Source organism: Thunnus albacares, chromosome 24, assembly GCF_914725855.1.
Source record: "Thunnus albacares chromosome 24, fThuAlb1.1, whole genome shotgun sequence".
NCBI classification, from domain to species: domain Eukaryota; kingdom Metazoa; phylum Chordata; class Actinopteri; order Scombriformes; family Scombridae; genus Thunnus; species Thunnus albacares.
Genome location: NC_058129.1, coordinates 13298962 through 13326933, shown reverse-complemented (window position 1 = coordinate 13326933; position 27972 = coordinate 13298962). Strand labels below are relative to the sequence as shown.

General features: G+C 41.8%; 1 protein-coding gene across 6 annotated transcripts in view; it reads right to left on the bottom strand.

Annotated features, from left to right (window-relative positions):
* The window catches only part of spega (striated muscle enriched protein kinase a), a 55745-nt gene that overhangs the window by 4149 nt on the left and 23624 nt on the right, over positions 1–27972 (bottom strand). For all 6 annotated transcript variants that reach the window (XM_044344517.1, XM_044344513.1, XM_044344512.1 and 3 more), the window contains 34 exons: positions 24518–24668; positions 22430–23317; positions 21768–22222; positions 20324–20470; positions 19827–20009; positions 17411–17574; positions 16956–17044; positions 16609–16784; positions 16334–16517; positions 16149–16222; positions 15647–15805; positions 15370–15559; positions 14332–14561; positions 14126–14245; positions 13931–14035; positions 13368–13574; positions 13149–13272; positions 12307–12479; positions 11781–11893; positions 11436–11604; positions 10878–10977; positions 9839–10039; positions 9290–9347; positions 9131–9208; positions 8826–8998; positions 8671–8697; positions 8415–8567; positions 8264–8306; positions 8085–8150; positions 4795–7531; positions 4506–4673; positions 2864–2986; positions 1678–1842; positions 347–1025 (listed from right to left, as the gene is read on the bottom strand). In XM_044344517.1, the coding sequence (XP_044200452.1) occupies positions 347–1025; positions 1678–1842; positions 2864–2986; positions 4506–4673; positions 4795–7531; positions 8085–8150; positions 8264–8306; positions 8415–8567; positions 8671–8697; positions 8826–8998; positions 9131–9208; positions 9290–9347; positions 9839–10039; positions 10878–10977; positions 11436–11604; positions 11781–11893; positions 12307–12479; positions 13149–13272; positions 13368–13574; positions 13931–14035; positions 14126–14245; positions 14332–14561; positions 15370–15559; positions 15647–15805; positions 16149–16222; positions 16334–16517; positions 16609–16784; positions 16956–17044; positions 17411–17574; positions 19827–20009; positions 20324–20470; positions 21768–22222; positions 22430–23317; positions 24518–24668 (8872 nt within the window). The remainder of the gene's footprint in view (positions 1–346; positions 1026–1677; positions 1843–2863; positions 2987–4505; positions 4674–4794; positions 7532–8084; positions 8151–8263; positions 8307–8414; positions 8568–8670; positions 8698–8825; positions 8999–9130; positions 9209–9289; positions 9348–9838; positions 10040–10877; positions 10978–11435; positions 11605–11780; positions 11894–12306; positions 12480–13148; positions 13273–13367; positions 13575–13930; positions 14036–14125; positions 14246–14331; positions 14562–15369; positions 15560–15646; positions 15806–16148; positions 16223–16333; positions 16518–16608; positions 16785–16955; positions 17045–17410; positions 17575–19826; positions 20010–20323; positions 20471–21767; positions 22223–22429; positions 23318–24517; positions 24669–27972) is intronic.

Below are 27972 nucleotides of genomic sequence, written 5' to 3'. Positions count from 1 at the left end.
TGAAACAGCTGAAAATAAAAGTCTTCACTAAAAGCCAGATAAATCAACTTCTTTAAAGAAAATCAGAAGCTCATAAAGGCTGCTTTCATCGCAGGTTTTACAATTTGGCACAAGCAGATCTTGTGATATACTCTCAAATTATACATGTATGGATCTAATCTGAAACAGAAATATTACAAAAGCATTTACTTGTCATGTTCAGGGAGGAGCTGCCATCATATTGCGATTTAAGCCAATGACTTTTTGATTAAAAGGCAAATTTCCCCCTGAAACACGGGTTTAACCCAGATATTTTCTATGATTTATGACTATCCTGTTTGCATAAAAAGGTCAGTATCTAGCTCACCTTGCTTTCTCATCTAGGAAGGTGTAGGGTTTCTGTGGAATCCCTTGGCGTAGAGCAGTGGAGGGTGTAGCACGTCCGGATGGGGTTCCCCTGGCAGGGGTAGTGGTCCCACCGATGGGACTCAGGCTGGATGTCTGGAGCACTTGAGGGGAAAAGCAGATGGGAGTCGGGGCCACACGAGCAGTGGCAGTGATGGTGGGGACATAAGTGGGCAACGAGGCCACTGCTGGTTTGGTGGGGGTTGAAGGCGGGGTTACAAGAGCGGTTGGTGTTGATATGAGTGGGGTCTGGGTCATAGGCGACACCACGTTCACTGGACTCAGGGGTTTTGGCATGACAGGGGGTGGTGCCGCTTTGACTGTGGGTGAAGAGGGAAGACTGGTGCTTGGTTTTTGAGCCTCCTCGGTTGTTGCACCTGCAAATGGCGATGAAGGGTTTGCTGCAGGGCTGGAAGGCACAGAGGACGATGGTGAAGCAGCTGGATGAGGGAAAGTAACAGGTGAGGTTACTTTTGGAGAGGTGGTGGTGGTGATGGTGGAAACAGGTATCCTGGGAGCGTTGTTCTGGACTGGTTTGTGAGGAGGGAAGGTCTTTGAGGAGAAGGTCTTTGAGGAGATGACCACTGGTTCAGGGGTTGGGGCTGTTTTTACTACAGCCACGGTGGGTGAAGTTCCTCCAGCTGTGGAAAAAACAACAAAACAAAACATTTAGACTGACAGATGAAGTGCAACCAAATCCTTTAGAAATTTTACATATACCTGCTTTTAAGCATTTCATTAATGCTTTCACACCTTGTTTTTGCTTTTTACTTTGAAAAAAAAAAAGCTTAGTAATGTGTGTATTTAATGCAATTTCAAGAGGGTTAACTGAATCAATCAAAATGTCGCTCATACACAGTTTTAAATGAACCGCTTCTGAGAAAAGCAAAGAACTGATGACATGTATGTTTATATAGTATATTATCTACAACAGTGGTTTTTCAGACATTTGTCTAATGTTTCTTCTTTCTTTAAATAAAACCAGGATAAAGATCACTCTTTTGTTGTCCTAGTCATAATCCAGAGACATATGGGAACAGGTGTTAATGGGCCACAAGAATGCATTGCTTCATTTTAGGGGGTCATGGACCGAAAAAGTTGGAAACCTTCAAAATCGCTCTGAGGTGCTCTTCAACAATTATAAGCATTTCAATAACTCTCTATTAGTCTAAAGGAAGCTTCAAATCCTGTATAATCAAATATTTTCATAAGCTACTGTACATGCAATCATTCACATCCCGATACATGTCACTCATCTACTGCATGTTCAGTCTTTGACAGTGTATGAAGTACCTGTTGGGTCCAGTCTGACTGGAGCAGAGCAGTTGCTGTACGGCCCCTGTCCTGCCTTGTTGACGCAGGAGACGCGGAACCTAAAGGTGCCACCTGGTGGCAGGTCAGTGACATTGTAGTAGCAGTCGACCACTCCAGTTGCTACTGTCATCCAGTTAGAATCTCCTGAAGAGCAGATTGGAAAGAGAAGAGTATGATTTATACGATGTTACTGTGATCTTTATGGATAGTCTTTGAAGTTATACAATATTTATAAATATTTAAGTATGCATATTAGGTGAAATGTTTAGTGAAATTATTACGGAGAGAATGATGATTCTTAAGGGAAAGTATCAAAATATATGTAATGTAAGTCGGAAAATAAACCCCTTGTTTGTGCTCTTTAAAAGGTAAATTAATTGTTGTAGTTCATATATTGAACACCAGATGGCGACGTTGTCAAACTGATAAACTGGCAATAATCTGGACATGCATATGGATAAACGCTGATTCCTTTAATGCTATTCAGTATAAGAATGTCATGTATATACAAACAAGTTAATGCTCAGTTTGCCTCCTGAAAAGTGAACTATCAGAGTATCTTATTCTCTATATAGGCGCAGCAGATTACTCTGTGAGTGTGGACTTACATCAGTGCTGACTGGCAAAGATTAAATTTGGAATGAGGCGAGAAGGCGATACACGCCAAGAGCCAAAAAGTTAAATAAATATTCACACTTAGATTTGTGTGACTACATTTTCATCCACCACATTATGAGATAATGATGATTCATCCTGTATAACGACAAAAGGTTTGACAGTGGCACTGGTACAGTCACTATTCCCTCATGGACTGACTCATTTTCTCTGTCTAAGTGGTGTCTATGGATTTGGGAACTTTACTTCCCTGTGGCATTCATCTCTCTTCACACACTAAGACAAACTTTAACTACACTTTTCAAACACTGCTACCTCCTAGGAGCTTGAATCTTTGAGTTTATTTTAAATTTTCCTCATGCAACACATCATACTGACACTAGTGCACAGTGGGAATGTAGTTTTAAAACCATCAAAACGACTTACAGAGCAAGGCATACAACTCATTTTAAATAAAAAAAGAGGATATTTCTTTGGATGAGCTGAATGCTGCTGAATGATGAACAAAAAAAAGTTATGAGTGGTTTGTTAAATGTCAGTATTCACTCACCCTCTGTCTTTCTTTCCAGGGTGTAGCTGCATGGAGGCTTAGTGTCTGCTGGCTTCCAGAGCACTAGGGCTGTGTTGTTATAAGTCTGAGGGACTTCAGGGGTCCCTGGCCTTTTTGGAACACCTTTAGCAATTGTGGAAAAGGATAAATGAAAAGCCATGAGGTATTGAGGTATTAATAATAGCAGCATATAATAACAGTCTCCAGTGAAGCTTTTAAGCAATTGGCAAGTCTGTGGTGGTACAGGACAGATGTGCTGAAAAAGAGTGTTCGTGCCAAGTGAACCAAAGCTGAATAAAAATTATATTTCTGTGGGTTTTTTTCCTGAGGGTTTCTCATGTGTACGTGCAGGGTTTTAACTGCTTTGTGAGGGTGTTAAAGTGTGTAGTTTCACTGTAGAGCGTGCATGGGTTTTACAAGTGTGATTACAAGAGTGTTTTCAGTTTTTTTGTGGTTTTATTAGTATGTCTGCACAGTTTTACCACTGACTGTGTGTGTAAAAGATTGAAATACGTCCGATACAAGTCTTCACTGACGGTGCAATTGCATATTTAAGTTTCTTCTTCCTCATTTAAGAGGTCAAGTGTCAATCATATAATATATTGCCTTTTTGTTTTATCGTAAGTCATCTTTATGATGTTTGAGTTTCTGTAGGTAGGGCTCTCTCTCGGTCTTTTTATTGCTGCTAATGTTTACTGCCTTTGCAACATGTGAAACATTAAATGGGGAAGACTCCTCAGACAGTCTGTGTTATAATAGCTTGAATTCTAGGCATAATTTACATTACTGTGATGTTATAGCATTCAGTGTTGCAATATTTTCATTTATTTAGGTTATAATGTTACAATATGAGCTTGTTATGAGTCAAGATGCCAAATAATGACACGCTAGATGTTCATTTTCTTGAACCCAGAGTAGAAAATGATCCAGATGATGGTTTGAGTTTTGACACAAATAGCACCATTCCTTAATTTCACAATGTATTTCCCATTAAGTTGGAGCATGAACAATGGAGCCACTGCTTCAGGCGAGATAAGCTGTCTGAGTATTTTTACACTGCTGATTAAATGCCAAGGGGAGACAAATAGCATCAGTGGTTGAGATAAGTAACACGACGAAGACAACGAATGTCCAAAGCCATGAGTAATGCAATGGATTGTACTCGACATATTAGGAATATATTTCCACTGCAGCCCAAAAAGTCTCATTATTTGTGTTGCATTTGTGAGCAGTGTTGGTAGTTATCTAAACACTGTTATTCTCATTATGTACAATTTGTGCAAAGGCATGAATATAACCTGTCGCAGCTGATTTCAAAAGCACAACATAATTTACTCCTGTTCCGTGATGAATATGAGAAAATACAAAAATCCATTAAGTTAATCTGCTGACATTAATATTCATTTGAATTGTTTTAATATTCATACCATTCTCAGTCCTATTAAAATTCAATTATGTAAAATCCTCAACTGATAAATCACATTATGAAGATAATCACTGTATGTTCATGAATGGTGAAGGAGCAGTGGTTCCTCCATGTTGTATTTTGCAGATTTCCTTTAATGAATTCACATTTTCCTCATATTAAATTAACTACAATACCACACTTTTTGATTGATTATGAGGTGAACAAGCTACTTACAAGCTATAGACAGTGTACAGGAGGTGGTGATGGTAGCTATGGGGTTGGTAGCTACACATTCATAAACTCCAGCATCCTTCCGGCTGGACTTTAAAATCCTAAGAAGCTGCCTGCCATCTGGATGGGAGATCAGGTTGATTCTGTCGTCCACCTCCAGTGGTTTTCGATCTGTAATACCCCAAAAAATAAGCAACTGAACAGAAGAACTCAATATGTTAAGGGAATCCTCTTATTTGACACAGGAACATTGTTTTTATATTGTAAGATTGATAGAATTTAAGTAAGACACCTTTCATCCATGACATTTCTGGATGTGGACTGCCAGCTGGGAGGCAGCTAAGAGTGACCGGATCTCCCTCCAGTAGGATGTGGTCTTTCAGTTTGATGTGGAACATGGGGGCAAAGTCCGAAGCAGAGCGGATAAACTTCTGAGAGTCTGACAGACCCTCCTCTTTGGGGACGGATGACGGGAGGTCGGGCTGGGAGGGAGTTTTGTCTTTCTTGCCCCTTGTCAAACCCCACCTGTCCCATCGCGATCGCCTGTCGCTCTCTGAGGCTTTTTCGGAATGCATGCTAGAAGTGGATTCAATTGATTCCTTAGATGCACCAGCACCTGTCTGCTTCGCGAGCTGATTCTCGGGGATGCCCATTCCTTTAAGTCCACGCCCTTCAGAGTGAGAATGACGATGGCGAGTAAACAGTGGCGTCCTCTTTTCCTCTGCTTCCCCTTTTCTCTCCTCAGACTGACTGCGGATTTTTGTGGATATTCCTGACACTTTGTCTTCAAATTTCTGTCGCATTGCCAAGACGGGGGAATCTGTGACCTTCTTCAAATCCTTTTGCACCAGCTCTTTCTGACTTCCCTCAGCGTCTTTATCCTTCCTCTCTTCTGACTGGGTCCTAATTTTGGCAGTGATTCCTGCCACTTTGGACTCAAACTTGCGCCTCATAGCAGAGACAGATGATTCCTCGTCTTTCTTTTGCTCTCTCTCATCCAACTGCCTCTCTGCCCCAGCACTGCTCAGCTCCTTTGTATCCAGAGACTTACTACGACCTATAGCCCAAGAAACCCTCTTGCTTACTGCAGTTTTCTGCACATCCTGCTTCTTTTCCTCCTTTGGTTTCTCCCCCTTTTTGTCAACTGATGTTGATCTCTTGGTCCGCATGGACAATCTCCCAATAATTCCCAGGCCCCTCTCCTTTTCTGCTTCTCCCCTCAAGTCTTGAACAGATTTGGATTTCTCTTGTAGTCCTTTGGATACCATTTCAAGAGGTGCTCCCCTTGCCCCCGGCCTGTAAACTTCTTCTCCCCCCTCGACCATCTTCCGGCTCAGTACAGGTGATTTCTCCTCCGATTTGTTTCTGGTCAGTTTTCGGAGGCCACGGGTCAAAGAAGACTCACGCTTCTTAAACCTGGCTTCAAAGACCTCCTCTGAGTCGATGTCTTTGATGTCTGTTCTGAGCACAGGCTGACGAGGCATGGTAGGGAGATCAGGGTTTGATGATGTGGAAGGAGAACCAGGAGATCGGTCAGCAGTGGCTACTTTAGCAAATACTGCTGGATGTTCAGGTAACGAGGGGCTATCTGTGGGCTTCGTTCGGTTAGGCTTGGCTGTAGCGGCAGGATCTTTGGATTGGTCAGACCTCCCAGATGGCACTGCAACACCTTGCATTGCACTTCCATATGCAGACGATGGTTTACTATTTTGAGATGTTTTCCTGTCTCTCCTCACTTCCTCCTCACTAATACGTAACTCCTGATTTTCTTTCCTCACTTCTTCTTCATCATCATCCTCCTCTATTACAATTATAGGAGTAATTACAGAGGGTGATCTAGACTCAGATTCTACTTTCCTGTTGGTCCTTTTCTCTGTTCCATCTATGTTCTTCTCATTCATGCTTTGCATATCCTCATGTTCTTTCACATTGTTCTGCTTTTGCTGTTGGTCCACTCTTCCTGGTGTTGGGAGTATAAAGGAAATACGCTCTGTGGGTGAGGCAGATGTAGACTCCAGTGATGTTTGTTCTGCTAGTGCGGACATTGAGGTTGCCTCCTGAAGCTTCCTCCCTTCTATGCTACCATTGCTCACTGATGGGATCTCTAAGGGGGCTCCAAACCTGCGGTGCAGGGGCATGGGCTCAGAATCCTCCTGAGTGAAGGAGGCGCTTTTCCGAAAAACTTTGGTCTTTGGCGTGTCCTCTCCAGGACTCTCAGAAGACGCTGCTCTTGTGAGTGTTGATTGCCCCGCTCTGGATCTCCTCAAATTTCGATCAAGAGACCCTGTACGCCTCTCATCTTCCATGCCGAGTGTTTCAAACAAGGGCCCTCGCAGGCCGCTCATCTTCTTGTCCACGTTCCCTCCCCTGAGCAGCCGCTGTCTCATCAGCTCCAGTTTTAGAGCATAATCCTCTTGGCTTAACTTTGACACCCCAGGGCTTGGGCTTCGATTGGGTAGTTCCATAGAAACAGCTTTTTTCAGGCTCTTGTTACTTGCTTCTGAATCCTCATTGACATTTCCCTCTTCTGGGTCAATGTGGAGAATCAGTGCTGAATCAGCAGAGCTGCCTCTCCTCATGGTAGCCCTCCTTGCCTTTGTCTGTGACTCGTCTGACTCTACACTTGATCCTTTTTTAAGGGGAGCTCGTTTTGTGTTTCCCATTTTCTCCTCATTCACGGTTTCCTCTTCATTCTTTAGTCTTTCACTAACCCCTCCTCTTGTACCTGCAACCTCCATGTTGTCCTTTCTACTTGTCCCATCAGCAGCAACATTGGCCCATACAGTGACCTCCTCGTCCCCTGGGATCTCATTAAGAGAGACCCTGGAACCAGAAAAAACCATGGACAGTGGCATAGGAATGAAGGGCAGCTCATCCACATCTGCATCGGAGTCAGAGGAAGAGGAAGGAGGTGGGGAGCCTTCTTTCAAATGCCGGGCCACAGCAACAGAGACGTGGCTGGATGAGTCATTCAGGAGTTCTGGGATGGACCGCATCACCATCTTGGATTTGTAGCTGATAAGGGAACGCTGAAAAAAAGCCAATAGAGGACAGTGTCAGTGACATGTTTGTGAATGAATTTGTTTAGATAGTTTTTTTCTTTATCTCCTCTCCCTATTTCATATGCATTTCATACTGAAACATGTTTGAAGTCAGTGTGAACCGATTGACGTGAGTTAGCCTAACACAACCCAGCTTGGTATGACCGGGCAAACATGGGTGGCGGTTGTAACTGTAGGGATAATCTCCTACTAGATATTGGTGACAACTTCTTGTCCCTCATCTCAATTGAAAAATGAATTTGATTTTATAGCATAATGTTTTGTTAAAATACCAATTATTATTCAAAATAATTTCCTTTTGACAAGTGAAAACAGTTTCAGGAACTGATTTCACCAATAGGGTCTTGCGCTTGTTGATCTTTATTAAAGTAGACCAAATAATTCATTTATCTCCAATTACACAGATTATTGATCTTAAGTAAAACCTGCTCCCTGCTCTCTAATTGCTCTATGGGAGTCTGCCCTGGAAGTCTTTATGTATCTCAATCTTTCATTTCCACATACAAAGTGCGTGCCTTACCTGCCATCGCCTTCTAGACAAAACTTGCTTTAGCATTGCTGTGTTGATGCTCTTATTTGTTGTTGACTGCAAAACAAAAAAGGGAGGGAGCTGTGATTACCTGGTGGAGGCATAAATATAAATTCTATGAAAATGAACAGTGTCAGGCAGGGTGATTTATCTTTTTAAATGGTAGCTACCTTGAACCAAGGATGACGAAGGCACTCAATGGCACTGGGCCTCCTAGGAGAGAGAAAAATATGCATATGAAGAATGAATGCTGCCATTTAGACACAGTTAAATGGAACAATGGCATATATATTTCCAGTACAGGATAAGGCAGATACTTACAGTCTGTCCACCACCAAAAGCTTGATGACAAATCCCTTTGCTTCTTTGCAGAAGTCAGAAAACATGCTCTCCTCAAACGCCACATTGTAGTTCCGAATATTTAATGCAGAGGCTCTGTCATTTTCACCAGCAAAGGGAGACACACCTGTCAGGCTAAAAAAATATAACATAAAACAGGTCTTTAATTTAATGAAGATTGCTGTGCTAAAGTAATTAAGCTCTATTAAGTTGAAACAATAAAAAATATATTACATACCAGAGATAAGTGATGACACCAACAGGCCTGTGGGAGAACAGGACAGAGGAAAGAGAAGTTAATTTTAGGGAACATAAAAGCATATAAAAGGTTGAGATTTGATTTCGGTGCAGATAACTGTGCATTGCCCGCAGTGTGGAGAACAGGTGGCTCACCATATGTCTGTTGCCGTGGAGACAGGAGTTTGGTTAACAATCTCTGGTGCAACATATTCTGGAGTGCCATATTTGCAGTAGTGCTCCTCGGACGACTCCAATTTGATGGCATTGCCAAAGTCACAAATACGGATCTGGTCACTGCCAGGACCTGACATTAAAATATTTTCTGGCTGGAGGGGGATGAACACAAAAACAACATCAGATTACTTAAAAAAAGAAAAAAAAAAATCAGAATATAACAATGTTAATAACTACCTTAATCTCATAAATTTAATACAGGTTAATGGGGATATGTTAGATACCTTTATATCGAGGTGTGCAATGTTTTTCTGGTGAAGGTAACGCAGACCCTCCAAAACCTGCTGAACACTAGAGCGGATCTATGGAGCAACATAAGGGAATGAACTTAAAAGTCATGTTACATAATGATTGCGCAGTGCAGTCAGCTAAAGCACACGAACCTCCACTTCCATGACTGTTGTTTTTTTGGCCATTCTCTCCAGCAGCTCCTCATGACATCTTCACACAACGGTTGAGGAAAATAAAACACACGGGGCTGTGACTTGACTGCACAGTCCAAGTGGTAGGTGCATGAGAAATGAATTATAAATGAGCAAAACTCCCACACATCCTATCTCTTGCTAATTCCACTCATCGCCGATGAGTCACAGAGAATGATGTGGATATGCTGCACTTCATTCATGCCTCCAGGGGACTGCAGAAGACATTAGGAATAATCTTTAGTGTCCTCCAGATGCATTGAAGTGCACTTCTGGTCCAAAGTGAAGCAGATTAAACAGATTCAAACAGAAAGGCAGTGCTTTTTTTGACTTACAAACAAGCTTGTTGAAAATTTGCACAGCATAATCTCAGAAATAACAGCTAAAATATTTTGTTGTTTGTTTGTGTTAAAGGATAATGCTTGTCACTGAAAGAAAAACTATGTTAAAGCAGCATTTTTAAGTGCAACATCTCCGGTTATCAAAAATAAAATTGCACTGAAAGGATACAACTCTGTTATGAGCACCACCACATTCTTCTTCTCAAAGGCATCATGGAAATAGAGAATCCTCTCGTTGTCCAGCTCAGACAGCAGGTCCATCTCTCTTAGGGCAAGCGCTTTCCTTTTTCCTCGTGCTGAAATGAACTTGGCGGCGAACTCGGTCTTGCCCTTCTTCTGAGTCACCCTCTTCACGTAGGAGTAGGCCCCCCTGCATTGACAGGCATGACGCACAGATATGACATGTGTTTAATTCACACCAAGCAAACTGTTTATTGTATGTTAATACACTTTTAGTTTGTTCTTATTCTGTGTTAAGTCCTTAAATCTGGTGCAAGCAAAAATCACAAATTACAGTCTTCTACAAATAAGTCTTCTTACATCATGGATACTTAATATGTTATTTCTGTATTTCTGTGCATTATTCTGAACAGGATTAGCACAAAATGTAAGGAGCAGTTATAGATTTTTGTGGTATACAAAGATTATAATAAGGCTGATGGGATGTTTGAGAATTGAGAGTCCTCTTAATTATCTTGGAGAGTCAACAGCGTACTTAGTAATTTCAACCAACTGAGTACGGATACTTCACTTTTTTCTCTTCAATTTAATAATAATAATATAATTTTTAAATTGGTTGTGCCAACCAGAGAATCATGGAGAGACAGAGGGGATTAACTTTAATTCTCTTTGTGTGTTTTTCTGTGGTGTTTGTTTTCAGTGAATGAATTCCATTTCTGAGTTTTGTCGCTCTGTTTAATAACCGAAGCACACTGACTGTTGGGAAACACATTTTCCCGTCTGCCCGTTCTGCCATTCCGATTGCTCCACAATTCACAGTAAATGCCTGTCTCCACCAAGTAAGACAAAAACAAATCATCTGTTGGCTAATGCATTCACTCCACTCAGGCTGGTGACTCATGTCTCATTTCAGGTGCGACTCCCCGCCTTCCCCTCCCTCCCACAGCCCGACCCTCAGCGCTCAAACCGCTATTAGATGTCCTCGTTGTGAGTGAAGGGATGCGAGGCAGCCGCACATACATACTCACCGTCCTATCTCTTTATGGATATCATAGTAATCCGTCAAACGCCTCATTTTCCTCAGAATGGTTCCCTCATCTTCCATTGGCTCTGCCTCTTCTTTTCGCTCTGCAGGGAGGACCAGTGTAGGCATTTATTTGGTGTGTGTGCATGTGTGTGTTTGGCTATACATGTATGCCAGCATAGTGACAGATGGTTTCATATTGTAGTCTCAACACACTTTGTGGTCTCACCCATATGGTGTACATTTGGAGGTGCAATTTTCAACATGATCTAGTTTATACTGGTATGTACTCCTTTAGCAAATGCATATAATCTAAACTAAATGCTGATGCTGATCAGAAAATGGAGGAAAAGCCAGTTTATAAACCATTTTTGGAGCAGGTCTTCGTTTTTTCTAATTAAAATACAAATTCTATGATTCTCAATGCAGAACAGATTGAGCATTTGCCATGAAAAGATCCTAATCATATTATAATTATCATTTAAACTGGGATAAATCTGTCCACATGCAAAGTCCGTGTGTGTGTGATATGTTGTTGCTGATGTTGCATTGGACTGCAGACCTGTGTGAACTGTGAGCTCAGCCTTGCAGGAGTTGGAGCCGGCCAGGTTCTTTGCAGTGCAGGTGTAAACACCGGAGTGTTCGGGCCGGGCATTGAGGACCACAAGCGAATATTCTGGGTCATCGTACACAAATGTGAAGTAGCTGCTCTCAGAGAGAAGCACGTCATTCTGTAACAGACCAATCAATTAATATGGTTTAAAACAACACTAATTAGACGACCAATTTCACATTTTGTCTAGCAGCCATTTCCTTGCTGTTGAGGTGCACTGGAATAAGAAAATATGGTAAATGCTAATTTACCTGCTACCTGCTAATTTACCATTTCTGCTCTCAAACATCGTACCTTATACCACAGAATGTCTGGGTCTGGTTTCCCTTCAACCACAACAGCCAGACGAGACGTTTCCCCAACATGCACATCCACATCCTCCATGATGGTTTCGAACTTAGGAGGCACTACGGAAGAATAAGAGGTTAAAAAGAAAAAGGATTACACATTTATACGTCTGTGTGAAACATAATAGATTGAATGGGTATAATTACTTGCTGTCTTCATGCGGTAAATAGTCTAAATAGATGCAAAAACCCCTGAAGATGCTGATGTTTTTATGTTCTTAAATCCTTGATCCCAATAATGAGGAGGCAGGAGTCACAAAAAAGGAAAGTCTTCATTACAAAACACTTAAGTCATTTTTAGAGTGTGTTATTCTAAATTCACGATCCTCTACTTCAAAAATAGCAAAAGCTAAACATAAATTATAAACGGCTTACCGCTGTTGGCATTTACTGCTGCCATTGGCAAGTAGTAAGTTCTTTGGATTCAAACTAAAAAGCTAAATTTATCATCGCAATGCTCTGTCTGAACCAACCTGCCATGGCAAGCTGAAGTGTGCAGAGGTCGCTGCCAAACTGGTTGCTAGCTGTCACCACCAACTGGCCAACGTCCGTGCTCTTGACCCGCTGAAGCTTCAGGGTGTGTTGATCATCATCTGGCATGCTCATGTCATACATACCTGGTTTGTTGACCAACGCCACCCCCCTCCTGGAAAAGACAGGAGGCAACATATTCCAGTTATGGCTGTAAACAGTAATACAAGGATCATATTGCCTTCAGGTGCTTTTGAGAAACACTGGCATTTTGATTTTTAAACATGCATTGAAAACTAAATAACAATTCCTGAGTTAAAAAATACAATCAAGGATACTAAGGCTCATTTCAATTACTTCAATGTACAATACACATTTGTAAAACATGATTTTTTACTGACAACCAGACAAGAAAGCTCTCTCCCAAGAATTTGCAGAGCTTCACAGAGAGCATGTGGTTCTTAAATGTCAAAATCCTTAATTTAGTCAAAAAAGCACAAAACCACTGCACAGTGGTGCTTCTCAGTCCTAGTCCTCTGAATACAGACTCCTGCTAGTTTTCTATCTGCAAAGGTAGGACACCCATGATCACAGGTTGCATCCCAATGTACAAATCAGTCCCTGAAGAGTCCAAAAATGGGAAGAAAACCAGTAAGTATCTGCCTCCTTAGAGATGACTTCTAAAGCAGCTTTAGTGTTTAAACAAAGACTCAAAACTCATCAGTTCAACACTGACTGGTATACAACCCCATCCTGCAGAGTGCTGTATTATTTTTGCAATTCTTCTGCACGATTTTCATCATACATTTATCTCTAATTTGTTACTATGGATGGAGGAACTAACCTTTTCCAGGTGACAACTGCATGCACATGGTTTAGTGTGATGGTGATGGTTGCAGATTGGTTCTCAACCACATAGATAATGTCAGGTTTGTCCATGATGATCGGTGCTTTCCTCAGATAGGGTCCTACACAGGTTAAAGATTTTAAAAAGACACTTTCACAACTTTAAAATGAATTTTGGACCAGTACAGTGACTCAAAGCCTTCTTTAGCCTTGGTACCTCTGTCCAGGAGCTGGACCAGGTCAGTGGAAGGTGATGGTTTGCTTAATGTCTTGCCAGTGGACGTCAGGACTCTGAAAGCGTAGCGGACTCCCTTGGACAGGGAGGTGACAGTGTAGTTGGTTTCCTTCAGGTTTGACGCCACAACAGACCACTGGATAGAGCCGAGAGGCTGCTGCTGAACCACATACAGCAAGGAGCCTGTGTCTACAGACACATGCACTATTTAGTTTAAAATATCTGCACAATAATAAAACACATAGACAAGTGCTTAAAGTGGAGAGAGAAAGGATTTTATGTTTTTTCAAATCTGTGCTGATGAGATATAAAATCCCAAAGGGCTTATTAAACACCTCAGGATGAAACGAAAGCAATTAAACAACTCAAACTTGCAAGGCTATAAAGGGAGTTTCCTTCAAAGCATTTTTATGTAAATGAAATTTCTACTTTTCCATAAAGCCTTTCTCAAGATTGCAGGAAAAATGTTTTATTGTCACTGAAGAAATTATGCCATATCAAACCCACAAGTTAAAATAGGTATCTTAGAAACCTAAAGAACCTACCAAATGAAGAGTCAAACTTCTTGGGTCTCTTCCAGCTGAGGCTTATAGTTTTCCCTGTAATGGTCTCTATCACTGGGGGGCCATCAGGGGGATCAGGAACGATATCTGTTTTCAAATAAATAAATATATAACTATTAAGAGGGAAATCTTGTATTCTGTTAACTATTGCATCGAACATAACGCCTCCATCCCTACCTGTGACATATAGATGTGCATAGCAGGCTGCTTTGCCCACTTTGTTAGAGATGACGGCCTTGTAGACGCCCCCATGAGCGTGACAAGCGCTCCGAATGACCAGATTGTGGACATCCCTGTCTGAAGAACAGACACGCAAGATTTTATTTACCATCTCCAACCCTAAAAATGCCTTTGCTTCGTTTGTTATTGGCGTCTTTGCTTACGCTGGGTCATTTTGCGTTCTTCGCTGCTCTCAATAGGCTTGCCGTTGTGGTACCAGGTGATGGTTGGGTAGGGCAGGCCTGCCACCTTGCATTTCAGCACCACCTCTTTGCCTTCAATCACTTCTACATCAGCCAGAGGTTTGACAAAATCCGGCATCGTCCTCTTTTCCACTTCACTCTCAAGCAGTTCAGGCTCTTCGGGGATGGATGGCATCTTCTCCAACTTGGCCCTGGAGGAAAGAGACTGGTTACAAACCTGAGCATTATGATGACTGAGGAGGTTTAAATGCACTTATGCTTGATGTAATGTAACTTTCTATCATCAATAAATCATTACCACATTGATTTTGAGACTTTATTTGAATTACTGTAGACAAGTATGAGCATGGTTTGATTTATGGCACAAAAGATGATGATGGGGCTCTTCTTTTAATGCCAGTGGACATCCAGAAGAAGAAGTGAGGAGTTACTCTCTACTTATCTACCTTTGTCCAATAATTTAACCTTTTATGCCTGATCTCACATATTGGTTTATAGTCTTCATGACGTCTTTTATCAATATTCTCTTTTGTTGCTTTTTCCCCCCATATTTTGCTTTTTATTATCCGTGTTATATGAAGCATTTTGTAATATTGGTTTTACAAAGAAACTTTATCAGTATAGTTTTGACAAGTGCTGTATTAATAATGCCGATAAAATTACTTTGTCTTTGGCATACTGATTTACTGATGAAGTTCTGCATTGAGCCGCGTCTAAGACACTTCAAGACGTAAGAAAAAAACTGATAAATATTATCTATGAACATCTGTTCTCTGGAAAACTAGACTGCAAGATTGACTTCTTTTACTGTCATTATTTTTATTGTGTGCCCTTCCAGTCATTTTAAGGATTTCCTTCCCCCTGAAGCACGTCTCTTTGCCCTTGAGAACAAAAATGTCTCCTTTGACTTTTATACCAACAGCTTGGTTTTCTTTTTCAAGCCTTTTCTATGACACAAAGGCTCACAGAGATGTTTTCCATATGAATGACTTTTCTCACATGTGCGAAGAGATGGCAGCTCGGGGTTCTTGCATGTAGAGCTCAGCGGTGCATTCAGACTTTCCATAAACGTTTTGAGCGACTGCTGTGTAGAAGCCCTCTGTGTCGCTGCTAACATGGCTGATGACAAGTGAGTGACGACCCCCCTCTTTGAGGATGCGAACATTATCACTCTCCTCCACTTGCGTCTCTGAAAGTATGTGGAGTAAAAAAAATTACACAATGCATATTAACACATGCACTGAATATCAGACACAAGACTAGATTGGATTCTTACCAAAATGCATCCAGGTGACTTTAGGAGCAGGTGATCCGCTCACCTTGCAGTCAAACCGGGCAGTGCGACCTTCGATGACCTCCAGGATGTCCAGTTTGCGGGTGAACAGAGGCTCCTTGGATGGAGTGACCTTCAGGCTCGCACTTGAGGTCAACTCCTCTGCAAATGAAATATTACAGGCTTTACTGGAAAGATTTTTGGAAACTTTTATAGGCATCAATATTAGTTAACGTCAGTAAATTATCCAAATATGTTCTGTACTAGATTTGGTGAAGATGGAATTAAATTTTTGCAAAACAAAAGGTACAAAAGGCAGAAAAGGATGCAGCCTATATTAACATATTTGTCTTGAAACAAGGAATCTAGGGGAAGTTACATATTTTTGACTATTTTTGACTACAAAAAGACAAAAAAAACAAGACTAGAGGTAATATAAACAGAGATATGATCACATATTTAACAATTATATTAAACAACCGGGAAAACAGTATCTGTAGTTCACCTTTCGCCGTGCTCAGCTTGCAAGTGTATGTCCCACTATCATCCTCATGTATTGAATTCAGCAGGAGACGGCACCTAAAAGCAAAACAGTGAATGACAGTTGCAAGCATTATTTAGGATTTTAAAATCTTCCCTCATTCCAGGTTTCCTTACACTACAAAATGTTTTCCAGCCACATGAACCAACCTCTTGCCATCGAAGTGCATCTTGCAGTTGAGCAGCGCCGGCTGGATCAGCTTCCCGTTGGACAGCCAGTCCACATCGACATCTGGGGGTCCTGTAATGTGACACTCGAACATGGCCGACTCTCCGGCCCTCACCGCCACATCTTTCACCTCCCTGGTGATCGTCAGCGCTGTTTGTGCCGCAGCTGCTCATAAAAAATGACAATTTTTAAGAATATTACAAGATATCTGTTACAACATGATTAAACTAGACACATTCAATTCCTCATTACTCACCTTTGACTTCCACTCTGCACTCCGCCTGCTTGGTTCCGTACTCGTTGATGATCTTGCAGACGTACAGGCCCGCATCCGACCTCTGAGCTGAGCTGATTCTCATTTCACTGGTGCCATCATCTGTCTCTCGCATAGCGAAGCGCCCCGCCGTCTTTACTGTGACTCTGTCCTTCAACCTGGGTCAGTATAAAGTGGCTGTCACAGTCGTTTATGCTCAGGTGTTTAATAGAGGGCGGTGTGTGCGTGTGACAGGGAAACAGTCCGTGACCTTGACTAGGTGAGGTAATTGCTTTAGATGTCTCCTACGAGGTTTGTGTGCAATAAAGCTTTCAGGAGAAGGATCTTACCAGTAAACCATAGGTTTGGGCTGCCCTCTGACTTTCACCGAAATGACGACATCTTGGCCCTCAGTTGCCCCCTGGTCACATGGTGCCACCTTTTAAAGAATTACAACATAGTAAAGTGTTAAGGCTTTTATGGCTCGAGAGTATTCTCTCTCAAACTCACCACCCAAATTCAACTGCCATATTCAGATTGGAATTCGTTTCTCCACCACTGAGGCATGTTAGCAGGCCTTATCAGCTCCTTCCAACCAATTTGATGATGGAGTGATAAGGGAGTTATGTATTGTGGAGGAGTGAAAAGATGTATAACCATAGTTCTTTTAGCCAGCAGCTTGCTGTTTTGGGTCACAACAACATTTGGGGAAGCATCTACACATCTATGACGTTGGTGGATAGTCAGTTCAGATCAGATCAGATTAAAACAAAATTGATTTGCCTTTATTCTGAGATTCTCCTACCTGAAACGCCGGAGGCTCTTTGAAGTGGACACTTTTACTCGGAGCAGGCGAGTCCCCGAGCTCCATCGCCTCCTCTTGAGGGCTCAGGTACTCCTCATCTGACTGGATGGAACCACTGACTTCCAGGGACCCGGCTGGTTTCCCACATTGAATGGGGGTCGTCTCTGAAAGAACACAAGAGTGATACTGAACATAAGTATAATAGGATTTCAAGGACGCTGCTCTCCATCTAATTCACTTTTGCTCGGGTTCATGAAAAAGTCAACTCTGATTTGCACACTTTTTAATTCCAATAATTAAGTGCAAATGTCTCTGAAATATGGTTAACATAGCACCAGGGTGGCTCGTTAAACCGTCGGATGGGAACAATCTGTCAGAGCTCTGATGTTTACAGTCTTTTGCTTGCTTTTCTGTAGATTACTATCTTTGCCAAGATGAACAGTTGGCACCATGGAGCGGTGAGTTACTGTAGAGATGTGTGGGCCATGTGCACCCACATATACAACACACACATGCACGCACGAAGTGTAGGGACCTCTCTGAAGTGACCGTAACTGAACAGATAATGAATTAATCCCTTAATCCCTGACCCAATCATTCGTTTATTCCCTTGGAGCTCCAGAGCAGACACTGTGTCTGGACTCCTGGCAGCTTCTACTGAAGTCAGAATTAATTCACAGCTGGATAGAGAAATATAAAACACCCTGCCTCTATTTCAGACTACTTTCTCTTTCTGCCTCTCTTGCTTTCTTTTTGTCTCCGCTTCTCATGTTCTCTGTAAAAACTTAAACTCAGACATCTGGCAAAAGCAGATAACGCTGTGATATCGGACTGAAAATGAATAATATCCATCGGTTGAACAGAACTAAAAATAATGTTGTGAAACTACGTCTTGTAGAACAAAAAGAAAGGAAACAGAGTGATCTGCTGTAAGCTGCTGGTGAAAGAAGTCAAAGACAGGCTTGACCATATGCATGGATGCTAAAAAATACATATAAACACAAGTTTATATGCAAGAATGAGTTCAAGCAATAAAGAGATCGCCTCTCCACAGAAAAAAAAACACATAATTTACACCAAATTATTAAGTTTAACTAATTATTAAGTTAAACTAATCACGGTAGCATTAAAGAAGAAAAATACAGCAAAATAACCTACCTAGAGTCACATCTCCGAGCAGCGTCTGTACACCAGGGGATAACTCCCAAGAGTATTTACGCAAACCTGCCAACTCTTACACAACTGCTGCACAATCCGACCCAGCTAACCTTCCTTTTCAGTCTCATCCTCTGTTCTCTCTTCTGTTTCCCCTCACTGTTACATCCAAATTCCTAAAGCTCACACGAGTCCCGCTGAATAGCTGAATATTTAAGGTTTTTTTTTTAATGTTTCTATTATAATAGACTCAACAAACGATAATGATATTGTGAAATTAAAAAAAAAAAACAGCAGGGAATTCTAAAGTTAGTTAATGCTTTATGCAGAAATTATAAGAATACAGCGTAAATCTGCCTCACCATATTGAGGTTTGATATTCTTTGTAGCCTATGAATCATCCTCTCCTACTTTTCTGCTCTGTTCCTAGTCAAACCAGCTAAAATGACTCATATAATCTCCCACCACATTTTGACTACTTCTGACTCCGAGGCCTGTAGCGTGAAATCTAGAGAGATGACAAAACTCCATGATTGCGGCAGTAATCTCACACAGGGACATAAAGCAGACTGCAATTACCCGAGAGAACAAGAGGGAGGGCGGCTAAAAATACTCCTGCAAGTTAGACTCCGCTGGCCTAATATGGCAACACAGGCCCCGTGCTGCTGGGGAGACAGTACCAGAGTGTACGCTCACATTTGTTGACAAAACTGGGGAAGTGCAGGTTGCATTTCCATGAGCTGAATCAACACGGTGCAGCAGTAGGCCTACAAGCTCTTCACCCACACTCTGCACCGCGGGCACATTTATAACAGACACCTTGTCCAGAAAGGAATATTCATTTTGTTTACTCCTGATTCTGAATGCCATGCCTGTCTTTAAGACTCAGGAGACCTTTATGTGACGGGGCAGGTCTGCGTTTTTTGAATCTGCACCGAGGGGAGCTCAGTGCCTTTAAGATTTAATGGGTTGCCATGGCAACTATCGCTGCGAGGAGCCCCGGTCGGGATGCTGAGCTCCAGCAGGCCTTTGTAGTCATTAAGACAGAATGTCAGGCGGAGGAGGGCTGGCAGTGGATTAAAGTGAGTTTGTGTGTGAGTCAACGTGTTCATGTATTTCAAGGAGAGCATCATTTTCATGTGCCTCGACGTCTACGTGTATTCATTTAAATTTATGTGACATGGTTGTAAATGTGGCGCTGCAAAGCTGGCAAATCCCTTTCTGTTGATGGGATATCTGTCCGTCTCTGGCCTCCTCTCACCTGATTGGATGGAGATCATGGCGCTGCAGGATGCTCTACCCGCAGCGTTGACAGCTGTGATGCAGTACGACCCCGCGTCGTTCGGCCTCATCTGCTTTATCACCAGACTGTACTTCTCGCCCTCAGACTTAACCACATGGAAGGCATCGCTGCGTATCTCCACGTTATTCTTCTTCCATGTCACTGAGAGGCAGAGAAAAAAACATTCACACTCAAGAGAATCCTCCCACAGAAAAAAACAAATATAGCACAATCTGACTTACAAAGATGTGCAATGAATACAGCTCATCGCTTTTGGTTTTTAAACATTTTTTCTGAAAAATAAATACAAATTCTCATCATATTGTTATTTCCAAAATAAACACTGACTCCCAGATTTTATTCTTATTTTAAAATAAACAAAATGAATACCAATTTTGGCATTAGTTTTTATGAGAAAAAAAAAAAAGGCGCAGTAGCATCCTGCACAAAACTGCATCTTATATTCTAAACTGTACCTGTCGGTGGCGGGCTGCCAGTGATGATGCATTTCAGCGTGACCTCGGAGCCACTAGGTGTCACGGTGTCCTCAAGAAGCCTCTCAAACCTCGGGCCCTCAGCTGGTTCCTCATCAGCAGACATGTAGGAGTCATCAGATGAGCCTCCTGGAAACGACAGTCAGGTTTGTGTGGAACAGTCATGTACTCTATTACCTGGATTCATAAATGGGTCAGGCCCCAAAATGAGTCATGGGCTAGTTTCTTTTTTGAGTTCTATCAATAAGTCTGGGCCCTGCAGCAAGAATTCATTTTCCATGGTGCACAGCATGATGGATACATGTTCTACTTTTTTGTTCAGTTTTAGACTCATATATGCATTTTTTTTATTTTTTTGAAATCATTACTCTGTTGGGATTTTGATTTAGCCAAGCTTAAGCAAAATGTTTTCCAACCTTTTTGGCTTGTGAGCCTTTAAAAACTTGCAAAGTATACTTGCAACCCTCATGACAAAGGTTGCATATTCTATCTGAGCTCTTCAAGACAGTTATTTTTACTTTCTTGATTTGTTTAATTTAAACCTTTTTCATAAGCCTAAATAGCCTAAAAAGCTAAGGTGAGAGTAATGTGGCAGAAATATTTGTTTTTTTCTTATTTCCTAACTTGTTAATCATGCTAGATTTTCCCTTAGGGCTGGTGACCACCCAGTTGGGAACCACTACTTTGCATAATAGTATAGCCGCATTTTAAATTTGCATTCTTAAAGAAAGCTCTATTTAGTTCATAGACTGCAGAAAATATGTACACATAACTTCTACCCATATTTTTCTGTATGTTCTGGGATGTTTTAAAGTCAGTGGTTTGGTTTCAGTTATTGGGATGAGAAAACACCAATTCAGGCAAATGGGATGGAGTCTTACTGAAGTAAAATTGGCAATGCAAACAGCAGCCACCAGGATGTGACCTGTCAGTCAAAGCAAACATGCCCCAAAAATTACTTCTCTGTAGCCCTTTTAAATGGAAATACCTCCCACAAGGACATTAGAAAAAATGTAATTAACTGCACAGACCTTTAATTCTTGTGCAAAACATATTTATTGCAAGAGAGAAGTTCTGATTTATTCTACCAACGTCAATGCAGTCAAATGAGTGAGTTATGCCTTGTGGCCGTGAGTCAAGTAAAGTCCATTTATTTATATAGCGCCAAAAGATGTTATCTCAGGGCACTTTTTACATAAAGCAGGTCTAGACCTTGCTCTTTAATTTACAGAGACCCAACATGCCCCCATGAGCAAGCACTTGGCGACAGCAGCAAAGAAAAACTCCCCTTTTACGGGAAGAAACCTCAAGCAGAACCAGGCTCTAGGTGGGCGGCCATCTGCCGTGGCTGGTTGGATAAGAGCCATGAGGAGAACTGCATCATACTATAACAGCTTATTAATAATGACCATAAAATACCTCCTACCTTCGTCTGGTGACCTGGGTTGAGTGGAGCGGCCTTTCTTGCTTTTGCGACCCCTCCCCTCCTTCCTCTTGCTCTGGTTTATCTCATTACTCCTGTCTGCAACACATTCTGTCTCCATGGGTTCATCCTCCACAAGGGTAGTGGGAACGGTCACTTTCAAGGCGGGAGACGTTCGCCCCACCTCCGCCTTCCTCCTTTTTAGGAGAGGGCTGATGGAAGGGGTGGGTGACGGGGCGAGCCGAGGGGGCTTGGGCGGATACTGGGACCCTGGTTCCCTCGCTGTTACTGGGCATACTCTCTTCTCTGTCGGGCTGGGTGATCTGTGGTCGGCTTTGTTGTCCATCTTGGTGTCCCTCTTTGCATCTGTCCCCTGGTCTCCAGGAGGGGATGAGGGTTGTTGTGACGTGGCAACAAGAGCGTCTTTGTCAGCTGTCGGAGAGCTTTGCAGGGTTTCCCTGTGTGCAAAGACAAGAAAGCTGTTATGTAATTCTGACAACAAGTGTGGAATAAATATTAGATTTCAAGTAGTGTTAAATAAATCTCCATTTTGTTACCAATTACTAATCTAATCTAATCTAAACTAAAATACACACAAAACATAGACATACAAATGAATTTTTAAAAACACCTATTTGAAATCACCAAGATAATTTTCTCCAAACCTGGTGAATCTTGTCTTTCTGGCTGTTGGCAATGGTTGCCCTGGTAACTGGTGAACTGGTGCCGTCTCCATGGTAACAGAGATTTTCCCTGTGCTTCCTCGTGATGAGCTATCCACTGGTTTCCCCTGTGAATCTGCCTGTGTCATCTTATCCCTTTCAAGGTTGTTGCTTTGATTCCCCAGATCATTGCCTTGGGCTTGTGGAAAAACCTGCAATCTGCTCTCGCCCTCCCTCCCCCCAATTTTTCTTCCCTCCAGGGCTTGCTCTCTTGCTTCCAACTTTTTAAGCACTTGAGGAGGGATGGGCTCCAGTTTCCTTGTGGTCAGCCTCTCTTTCTGTGGCAGCTGCTCAGTGGAATACGCCTTCTTCAAGCTTGGTTTCCCCACAAGTTTCTTGATCCTCTGGAGCTCTTCGGTGAACTTGCTCTGGTAGCTCTGGACCCTCTGGGAGTAGCTCGTCTTGTCCTCCCAAGAGGAGGCCCGTTGCTTGAACGCTGTTCGCTTCTGGGCGGCATCCCGCAGGCTGCGACCCTCTTCTTTGCTCGGGCCTCCTGTCTTCTTCCCACTGTCATCTGAGTCGCAAGAAGCTGCCCGTCCAAATCCTGAAACAGATCCTCCTGGCAGATCCACACTTGACCTTCGCTCCTCAAAAGCCCGGACCTTGTCAAAGATCTTGGGCCCTGCACGAGCCAGTTTGGGTGTCATGACAACATTGTTAACATTAGATGCCTGCTCTGTCGTAGAGGATTGGGGATGGGCATCTGAAGGTTTTTTATCCAGGTCTTGGTTTTGGGTACTGATGTTGTTTTTGTGTGTACTGGGAGGTGGCTGAGGAGAAGACAGGGGGATACGGGAGGAGCGCCCCTGTGATTCGTCAGCAGTTTGAGTCCTAGAGGGGTGAGGATTGAGGGGAAATGGAGGTGTGAAGTTAGAGATCTAGTTTGGTTGCTGAAGGCTTTGGAAGAGTAATAAAGAAGCAGATGAATGTCCATTTGTGTCATTTTTGTCTTATTGTGTTTTCATATTCACCAGTGAGTTCCTTGTGTTTTGTCTGTGCTATTTGGGTCTCAATTTCAGACACATTAGACAGTGTAAAATGAAATGGCAGAGAAAATAAACAGAAATAAAATAATTTTACCCACATGTAAGAACTTCTCAAGAATTTAATCTAACTGTGGTGAAATGGAAAAACCACAAACTAAGACAGTAATAACTTGAAATCGTAGGCTAGTTGCAGCAACAAAATGACTCAAGATTTACAACATGAACTCTTACAAAATGCCAGAAAAAGTACCCCTGCTTTAACTTCAAATACAAAACCTTCATGCCTAAAAAAAAACCAAAAAAACAAACAAACCTGTGTATCACATGATCATTAATTTGTGAGAACATTCATGCTATTATTAGCTTGGATCAAAGCCGGCAACCCATGCATGCCACAGCAAACCTATAAAGTTATGATGTTAATCCAAAAGTGGGGGGCTGCTCTACAAAACATGCAGTGGGTAAAAAGTGTAATCACAGTTTTCAGAAGTGCTAAATAATACATATTAGTAGAGTGTACCATTGTATCGTCTCTAATGGCTATAAGAAACATTAACAATGATATTTGTAAGACTGGCAATCATTGTTAGATTGAAATCCAACCACACTCACAGCAATAGAAAGACTGAGTCAAAGGAAAGTGTGACAGGAAACTAAAATGATAGTAAATAAGAAGAAAATAGGAGTAAAAAAATGAATAACCTTAATAAGTGATGACATATAGAATACAATTTTTGCAAGTTGGGTCTATGGAGGATATGATGTCTTGTCTTGTGTGTCAGTTTTCTTTGCGAATTGGGGTTTGTGGCCAGTCTTTTTGTTTTTCAGTGGAATCCATGAAGCCATGTGCTATAACGGCATAGAAAATGTTCTCCCTCTGTAGAGGCTGAACATGCTCCCATAGTAGTCGCTGCCTACAGAAACACTTTCCTCTGACCCCTGAACGGGCCGAGCCAGGTTAGCATGAGACGCCCGGATTAGTGGTTCCACACCCAGGTGACGGACAGGGGGGGGCCCCTCGGTGGGACCCCCACCGACGGCTTGCCTGGTTGGGTTTGTTGGGTCCAAGTGGGGCCCCGGTGGGCGTGAGCCCAGAGCCCGGAGTTCTCGCTCCACGACAGGATCATAGGCGCCTGGGAGAGTGGCCCTGCGATCTGAAGCATCTGGGTTATAGTCCATCATCCTGCCTCCCTCACCTGGACAGAGACAGAGAGAGATGCTTGATTGCAGTTTGGTTATCACATGTTCAAAAAAAATTTCTTTTCAACTGTCAGGAAATGTTCTCTTAACTTAAGAAAGGCGCAAAAATATAGACAGATAAAAAACATTTATTTTGTTTGAAGGGAACATGTTATGCTTTTTCTGGTTTGTCTGTTATTTTTTATATGATGTTGGATATCTATGTTAAACATGGTCAAAATTCCAAAAGTTGATGTGAACATATGTAGAAATACTCCCCGGAAGTCAAAAGCCAGGGTTTCAACCTGCTCTGAACACTTCGTTTGCGACATTTTTTCTAACTTGCCGACAAGCAGACATTGGCTCATAAACAGCTATCTGTTCTGTAGTCATTGTTGCTAAGGTTGTTGCTAAGGTTTTGTGTTGTTCACATTGTCCACTCTCCTATTTTGGATCAGATTCGGGCTTGAACATGTACGGATGTATTTGAGATGTTGACATTTCGAGTAAAGAATGAGAAAAAGTAGTGAAATCCTACTACTGTAATTTGTTTCATGGTTTTTTGACATAGCTTACGGAGTAGGCAGATGTCTGCAAAGGGTCAGCTTCTGAGAGTTAACCAATCAGAACAGAGGGTTCATGGAGAGGGGGGCCTTAAAGAGACAGGAGCTACAACAGCCTGTTTCAGACAGAGGCTGAACTGAGGGGCTGCATAAAGGACCTGTATAAGATAAATAAGGAGTTTTTTTTTACTGTAAATCATGCAAAGATATTCCAGTAGAGCCCCAGATTAAAGATATAGATCTGGAAACGTGCAGAACATGTCCCCTTTAATATTTTTGTCCTTTTGTTGAAATGTAATTCATATAACTAATAAAGGCTTTCATTTTGATGACTCTTTATTATATATTTCCTTGTTATATACAACAAAAGGACATTTCAAGAGCCAAAGAAAAATCAATTAATTAACGAAGATGCAGCAAGATAAAGAGCAGGACTCCTGAGCTAGTAGAAAATGATAGTGATGTAAAAAGCGGTGCATCATTAAGGGTAAGATGGATAAAGAGTCTATTGATTGCCTTGAAAACAGGAAATGAAGCAGAAAGTGTCAGGGCTATGTTGTGGAGCACACACCACTTAAAAAGATCCACCCCCGTCGCAAATCAGGTAATGATTGGCATTTTAGTAATGAGCAACGGAGACAGGAATGCTTTGATAGCGAAAAGAAAGAGCAGTCAGCATCTTCCGTTAACGACGGAAACCTTCAAACAGCGATAGAGTCGAGGATATAAAACGACAGACTCCTACTGTAATCACAAATGATACTGACCCATGATCAAGAACCGTAGCAGTTTCTCATTAAGAAAAGAAAAACTAAATGAGAAATCTTTTCAGAGGGGTCACTAAAGAAAATATTAAACACCTCAGGACTTGACATATTGAGCTTCCAAATTCTGTATTCATTTCTTAGCGAGACTGGGCAGCAACATTAATTTTTTTCCTGTAGGTGAACATCAAGATCAAGCTTTTAGTGCTGCGTTTTGAAACTAATGGAGTGTGTAATTTCCATAAACAATCTTGTTTCGCCCATATCCACTGGAGTGACACAAACTCCAGCAGAAGTACGGCATCTGGGATGAATATGCATCTTTCTTTTTCACTTAACAAGGCATTCTAGTTTTTGTATGCAGCCGAGGAAACCAGAGCGTTCCTTGAAGAGAACAAATGATGTATCACCTCTTCCCTCCCTCATTTGATATTCTCTTTCTATTTTTTTTTGCTCAACGCTTGTCTCTAGAGGGACGTGATGAGGGCGTAGTCAGCCCGCCAACACGAAAGCTTGGAAAGTGCAAACACGGTGTACAAGCGAGGGAAGAATATAAAATTTCTTTGTGGCATAGGAGAAGGGTGTCAATATCTCTGATCTATATTCAGACATCCTGTTGCCTGTTTAGGACTGGGTGGTGAGGGCATGCAGGTTCCATGACGCCAATGCACCAACAACACTTTAGCAAATTAGAAAATTTGTTTTATCTATGCAAAACTCACAGGAAGATGCTCATTAGGTTATAATTGGTTGCCACTCAAGGAAATCTTTTTTTACATTTCCATTTTACACCCTTGCGTTAAGAGATCAAGAGTGAGTGAATCAACATTTGTTGCCTCTGTTCTTGTCAAAAATATCATTAGTCTTTGCTTGGTCTTTAGTCAAATCATATCGCTTTGAAATCATTTTTTGATCAGCACAAAACGAGCCGACTGTTTTGACAACTGAGTTGTTGTATCTATGAAGCAAAAATGGCAAACATGGCTTGGCTGTTTTTCTCTGTTTTATTATTTTAAATTGAATTTCATTGCTTTTGGACTGTTGGTCGGACAAAAAAAGCAGCTTCATCACATTACCTTTGTTCTGGGAAATTATGATGATCATTTTTCTTCTTGTAATTCAATCGTATTCACTTTGTGAATATTTTTTTTCTCTATTTTGCCTTTATTTGACAGCAAAAGAGAGAGAACAGGAAACGAGAGGAGAGACAGATGAGGGGGATAACATGTAAGAAAAGTCCCTTGTCCTGCCGGACTCAAACTGGGGATGCATTAAGATCTTAAACCCCTAAGTCACTATGTTGCCTTATGACAATTTTCTGAGGACTAAATTATTGATTAATTAAATAAAAAATAAGAGTTTGTTAGTAGTCAGGGTGACGCTGTAGTCTGTAGTTTGGTCGTGTCATATTATGTCATGTTGATGGGCTTCAAAGTGGAGCAGTCATTGATTCTTGCAGTTTCCCGAGTGGCATTATGACAGCAATGTTTCTGTTGGTTGAAAATGCAAATTTGCAATTTTAACAGCGGAGAACTTTGACCTATGGATCTGCTGGGGTCAGCAGTCATATTTGAATTTGTCAGTCACACAGGCCTCAATGGACGTGACTGGGAGGTGAAATGAACATTCACCAAGACTGGTGCAAATGTGACCGAACCCTTAGGCTGTAGTCTTTAAATATACATATAGTGCAATAAAAAAAGAGGTTTTATGAAAAGTCATGTACAATAACTGCCTTAACATTCACCCAGTGAGTAAAGCTCTGTCTCTGCTCATCAAAACAGCTCTATTCAAACTTAATGCTCTACATTTATATCCTAATTGAATTCCAACGGCAAAGTACAAGTATAGAATATATTGAAATAATTGGTGCAATTAACTTTAACCTCATTTATCTAGCAGAAACAGCTTCGGTTTTCCAGACTGCATGCGTGGAGCCTCACAGTCAGATCCAGACCTGAAACAGGTTTCCTGCTGGAAACTAGGGCAGTGTG